General features: G+C 52.8%; 3 protein-coding genes across 3 annotated transcripts; all 3 read left to right on the top strand.

The window, feature by feature from the left end:
* Positions 1–71: 71 nt before the first annotated feature.
* On the top strand, positions 72–2,591 carry DQ04_10071020 (Bardet-Biedl syndrome 9; the record flags this gene model as incomplete). Its single annotated transcript, XM_009316144.1, has 1 exon — positions 72–2,591. One exon carries the CDS (start codon positions 72–74, stop codon positions 2,589–2,591), a length of 2,520 nt encoding a protein of 839 aa, XP_009314419.1.
* A 211-nt stretch (positions 2,592–2,802) lies between these two features.
* On the top strand, positions 2,803–4,143 carry DQ04_10071010 (ubiquitin hydrolase; the record flags this gene model as incomplete). Its single annotated transcript, XM_009316143.1, has 1 exon — positions 2,803–4,143. One exon carries the CDS (start codon positions 2,803–2,805, stop codon positions 4,141–4,143), a length of 1,341 nt encoding a protein of 446 aa, XP_009314418.1.
* A 259-nt stretch (positions 4,144–4,402) lies between these two features.
* Positions 4,403–5,824, top strand: DQ04_10071000 (hypothetical protein; the record flags this gene model as incomplete). The annotated part of the gene is made up of 1 exon (XM_009316142.1): positions 4,403–5,824. One exon carries the CDS (start codon positions 4,403–4,405, stop codon positions 5,822–5,824), a length of 1,422 nt encoding a protein of 473 aa, XP_009314417.1.
* Between the last annotated feature and the right edge of the window lie 137 nt (positions 5,825–5,961).

Below are 5,961 nucleotides of genomic sequence, written 5' to 3'. Positions count from 1 at the left end.
TTTTTTTTTGTTCTTTTTGCTTCTTCTATTTATGTCATTTGGTCTGTTAAAAGGTAGTGAGTGGTGGGGGAATGGGGTCGCTTTTTAAGCTGCGTGACTACTGGTACAACAGATACAACAGGGAGGAGTTCAGCCACGCCGCGGCACTGACGGTAGGTAACATTGATAATGATCCGGATGAGGAAAACAAAATCATTTTTGGTTCCTTCTCAGGGATGCTGCGTGTGCTGAAGCCGACAAAGAAGGGCGCTGCGCAGCCGGAGGATACACTTGTGGAAAAGTCTTTTGGGGAGCCGATCCTACAGGTGGCGTGCCGCCCACTGGAGCCGGTTAGCGGTGGCGCTCCGTTGAATCTTCTGGCGGTCCTTCTTCCGAAGCGAATGCTGCTTGCTCGCGTGCTACGCGAGGGAAGTGTGATAGAGAAGACCACTGGTATGGAGAACTCTCTCAATACCTCGTATCGTATCGTGGTGTATCACGAGGCGCGTCTGGAAAGTAGTGCGTACAACTTTACGTGTGGTACTTTTGGCCACGCCTCGCATGAGATGGTATGCGTGCAGTCAATGGATGGCCTGCTCACGATTGTCAACCACAACGCCGTGGTGCTACAGTGCTGCATACCAAGTTCACAGTTTTTATTACCAGGATGTCTGACGTACTGTCCGCAGCGAGACTACTTCCTTACCAACAACTCCGCCATGAATCTCATGTGCTATTCCTTTGCAACCCTTACAAGCAACCGTATACGAGCAGAAGCCCCAATCGACAGTGACGGAAACATGATAGAGCGGCACCATGGCGACGTCATGGCGCCGACTTGGATGTTTGTCTTGGGTGATGACGTGGTTGGCATTGAGGTATGCCGCCAAACACGTGGGCTAGAAGCAGAGGATGCCGATATCGTGGTGTTGTGTCACTACACACTGTTCGTTCTGCAGATGAACGGGGCCCTGCGCTATTCAAGGCGCCTTGATGTGGAAAGTTTGTGCCTCACATCATTCTATGTCCCTGATGCAGGTGCGCATAACCTTCTCGTGGGCACAGTGAAGGGGTCAGTGAACGTGTACTCAGACATGGCACTCGAGTGGAGCGCAAAGATGACGACAGCAGCCCCACTCTGGCTCGAGGTGGCAGGTCTTTGTGGGACAAAAGGAATGATCGTCTCGCTCAGCACTGACGGGACGGTGGCTGTCAACTATCTTGGCACCGACCCCGAGGAGGAACCCATCCAGCCGCTGGAAAGCAAGGAAGCGGACTATGCTGAAATGGAACAAGAGCTGCGGCGCGTGCAGCACACAATTAAGCAAGTGAGCAACACAAACGCATCTGTCCAGCGCAAGCCGACAACTGAGGAATTGGTGCGTGTTTCCTGGGAAACTGCGCCAAGCGGTGGAGAGGGGCGTTGGGACACGACGCTCGCAATTTTGTCACTTCGCAACGACACTGGAAAAGCCATTGTGTGTGACGTGACGGTTCTGGTGCAGGTGGTGGAGCCGGTGCAGGTTGATGCGCAGCAGAGAGTTTTGAGCGGTGGCATGCCAGTGCGTGAGGTAGTGCAGTTCCCCTTTAAGTTCGACGTTGCAAGCCATCAGGACATGATTATACCCTCATCCCTGAATGCCCACGCTGTTGTCATGTACACAGGTGCAAGCGGTGTGGAATACACGGTAAGTGCTACGATGCGGCTCCCTCTAACGCTTGTGGCGCGGCCCATTCCGCCGGTGAAGTGTCCGGACTTCGTCATGCAGCTCAACACCGAGAAGGACGTGCCACCCTCTTTACTAGATTTGTTTCCCGAAATGGCAAGCTCTAGTGACATCACAGCAAACATCATGTCGGTTCAATACGTGAATGGTGCTGACGCTACGCTTCTGGTTTCTAAAAACGCAAGCCGATTTCGACTGCAGGCGTCAACGATGGAAGCACTTTGGCTCCTAGCAGACGAACTTCAGCAGCGATTGTACACCTACTACGGCTCGGATGTGCAACTCAGTATCCCGGATTCGCTTCCCTTAGAGAATTATTACCGGGTCATTGACACACACCTCGCTGTGCGGAAGGAGTTGTTGGAGGCACAGGAGGCATTATCGCAGGCGGCGCAAATGTTCCGTGCGGTACAAAAACGATTGTTGGTAGCCTTCCGCGAGCACAATCCAGCACCGGTTGGTATGATGGATGTGTTGTTTGATGAGAGCTTCAACAATCTGCAGAAATGCGCAGATGCCGTCGGCCACGCCATGCCACGACAGAAGCAAGCTGCTGCTATGTTGTGCTGTTGTTCGAGACTGATCGTGCTTCAGCTGTTTATTAAAAGCCGAGAGACGCTGAAGAACCCCGATGATATTCGTCTTATTGAATCCATCTTCACTTGCCCGATTGCGGCTGACACCGAGGTTAGTTGGGAGGAGGTCACAGACGCGGCGTTGGGTCACCTTCTGGCGTCAGTGGACAGAACTTCGGCCTTTACCTCATCACCTGCGCCTGAAAGCAAGAATTCGGCTTCGATGAGTCTCAACGGTGGGCGTTTGAAGAAACGCATCGGTTCCTTCTTTGATCGTATTCTAGGCGGCTCGCAGGTAACATTCTCGTAGGGACGACAGTGGCTTCAACGATTTCACTTCACCGTGTCATTTTTAATACTTGCTCCTCGCGCTGAGTGATTTTTGTTCCTCCGTTACAAGGCATTACATGCGCTTTATCCGTTTTTTTTTTTTCGTTTGCTTTCATGTCTTCACCTTTTCGTTGGTGTTGTTGTTGTTGTGTGTAGTTCCTTTTTTGGTGTGCTGCTACCTTCGGGCAGCAATGGCTAGTGGCCCACCGCCCGGTCCGCCAGGATCGGTGGTTGCTGCTACGAATAAGAAAAGGAAGGGGAACGGCTCAGGGAGGGTTGTGCCCAGTCATCATGGTGGCGCCGCGCTGACGGGCTTTCGGCAAGCGCCTGTTGAGAGCCTCAACTTGGAGGAGGTGTACGGATCGCTCATATCGTCGCCCGCAACGGGTCGGAGGAGGTCGCCTTTCGCAACGACTTTCTCTTATCCACCGCACGTGCAGGGTGTTTTGAATAATAGGAACTCTTGTTTTATAAATGCCGTCCTGCAGGCACTGGTATTTACGCCGCCCTTCGCGCAGCTAGCCGTTTCGGCAGCGGCAGAAATAGAATTGTGTCCAACACTTGCTACTTTGGGCAGATGGCTGCTGTCGTACTGGGCGAGGCTTCCCACACAGTCGATTGCGCCGCCACGCCTTCCCCTCGCGTTACACGGGCAAGCGACGTCGTTTTCTTCGCCCGTGCGTCAGGGCAATATGGATGGGTCAGTCCAGGAAGATGCTGCAGAGTTCATGCAGCACATGCTTGAGATTATACAGGCGGAACTGTGTGCATTGGAACGGCGCTTTAGACAAAACGCTAAGTTCGGAGACACCGCAGATGACTCGCATGGAAATAAGACACAAACAAAAGGGTGGACCTTTGTGAATGGGAGAGAGCGGCTCTCTGTGCGGGAGCAGAGCGACGAGAGGCACTCCATTCTCTTCAGTGCCATATTTGGCGGTTCAGTGGAGAGCCACCTGAAGGGTAAAAGCAAAACGAAGGATCATGTATCAGTTGTTGTCGAGGGTTTTTTCATGCTGCAGGTAGATGTCTGCTTCGGTGCGGAGTGTAGCCTCGAAGTGGCTCTTGAGAGGACGCTTCAGATGGAGCGGGTACACGACGACGCTCGTGAAAAGGATCTTCTTAAAACGCTTAAGCTGCGGCGCCTACCGATTGTGCTTCTTCTTCAGGTGCGGCGGTGGGCTGTGACCGCGGAGGGAGAACTTGTTAAACTGGACAATATTGTGCACTTCTCCAAAACTCTGGTACTTCCCAAGTCCACGTGCGCTGACACCACAGTTAGCAACGCGGCAAGGACGTATGAACTCGTGGCATTTGTTTCCCATCGTGGTAGGGCCACTGAGCGTGGGCACTATGTTGCTTATCTCACAGACGCGTCATCGTCTGGTAATGTTGCTCCGGCAGCGGTGGAAGCGGTGCGTGGAGGCGAGGTGCTTACGCTTTGCAATGACGCGCGGGTGACGACGGCCACCATGCAGGAGGCTGTTGAAGGGGAAGCGGTGTATGTTCTGGTGTACCAGCACAAGGCATAAGCGGGTCCGTCGGGTAAGATTGTAGGGGTCCTTTTTTCCTCCTTACCCTGAGCTGATGCAACTCACTTTGCTTCGTGTTTTTTTTTGTGTTTTTCACCGCTCGTTTGTCTACTGTTTCTTGCGTTATTCCTTTCCCCCTTGTTTTGCGTCGTGGTGAAATATTTTTGTGGAGCATGTTGTCTCATTACCACGTGTTCGTCTTTGCTTCTGTGTTCTTTGTGAGTGCACGTAGTCATATCGTCAGTCTTATCGACTTGAAATGGTCAACGTTCCTGTCTTCGTTCCTCTTTTTGCTCCACTCCACGACAAATCTGAGCGTAAAATCACTGAGGTTCTCGTCAGGGTTAAAGGTGAGTTCGACCCACTCCCTCCTTTGTTTCTCCGTGCGCAAAGCAGTGGAACTTGCGACTTGCCAACTAAGCAAAATGAGGAACGCCTCATAGCCTACGCATTCCTTCTGTCGAATCGGTGGGACGTTGAAAAGACCATGAAGGCTATTCGTGATATGTTGAAGTTCCGCGAGCGGTACCAGATTGATTCACTGCTTGTGCACCCGAGTCCGTTCTGTGTTCGTGGGTTTGACGAAGAAGATTTATGCGCTCGGTTGAACATCAAGATGCGCCCTACCGTTACGGAACGTGAAAAGATTGTTGCCACTCTCTGCACCAGTCTTCATTTTGGCATTCATTTCTGGGACAAGCACGGCATTCCAGTCGCGTACTGGCTTGTTGGTAAGGCGGAGGTGCATGACACGTTGCGCAAGCTAAAGCAGCAGACTCCAGTGGGGAAGACGGCAGCAGATCTTGGCAAAGGGTGCGCGGCCTACGCGCTGGAGGTAGGGTGGAATATCTGCCGCTACCAGAGCATGCGTCTACAGGAGCGGGCGGTGCCGGGCATTGCGCCGGCCGAGGGCAGGCTGCAGGCCGTGACGGTGGTTTTGGACGCCTCTGGTTTGGGGTACAAGGATTTGTCAAGGCCCGCTTTGGAGTTGTTACATGAAGTGCTTTGGGAGCTCCAGGCACACTACGCCGACGCAGTAAATCGTCTACTGGTTGTCAATTGCCCCCGCATGATTATGTTCGCGTACAACATCCTGAAGCGGTCACTCCACGAGGGATTTCAAAAGAAGATCACATTTGTAAGTCCAGCCGACACGCCGGAGGCCCTTGATATCGTCATTGGTAAGGAGCGCGTGCCGTCTTTTTTGGGCGGTCACTGCAGCTGTCCCAATGGCTGCATTGCCTCCTACGACCCCAATGCTGCGTTCACTGCGGAGGAAGAGGATGAAGGTGACGTTGTCACGGAGGACATCAATCTGAAGCCGGGGAAAACTCTGGAGAAGGCGTTCGAGTTGGAGAAGGGAGAAGAGGTCGTGTGGGAATTTGTCTCCACCTCCGGCGCCGATGTACGATTTTTGGTGAATTTCTACCCCAAGACAGAGGGCATCTCCGTTCACCCAGAGAGGAAGCGCGTGGTCATCGACAAGAGTATCAAGAAAACGACGAAGGAGCACCCACTTGTGCATGAGTCAAAGCTGGCAGATGGTGCCGATCGTTTTTGCGCCCCGCAAGACGGTGTGCTGCAACTCGTCTGGGACAACAGCCGCTCTTGGGTGCAGAGGAGGCCGATACAAATGCGGGTGTACAAGAATTCCCCACTTGCCGACGGCTCGGAGGACTGATATTAGTATATGCCTGGTTTTCTTTTTTGCTTCTTCTTTAATCTGTGTGTGTGTGTGTGTGTCCTCTGAAATGGCTTCGTTTCACCTCCCCCATTCACACATTGAGTGTGTAAGTCTTCCGTCAACTCCTCACGTTC

This window comes from Trypanosoma grayi (genome assembly GCF_000691245.1).
Source record: "Trypanosoma grayi strain ANR4 Tgr_1007_V1, whole genome shotgun sequence".
NCBI lineage: Eukaryota > Euglenozoa > Kinetoplastea > Trypanosomatida > Trypanosomatidae > Trypanosoma > Trypanosoma grayi.
Note: the sequence above shows the minus strand (reverse complement) of the source record. Positions and strands in the feature narration are given on the sequence as shown.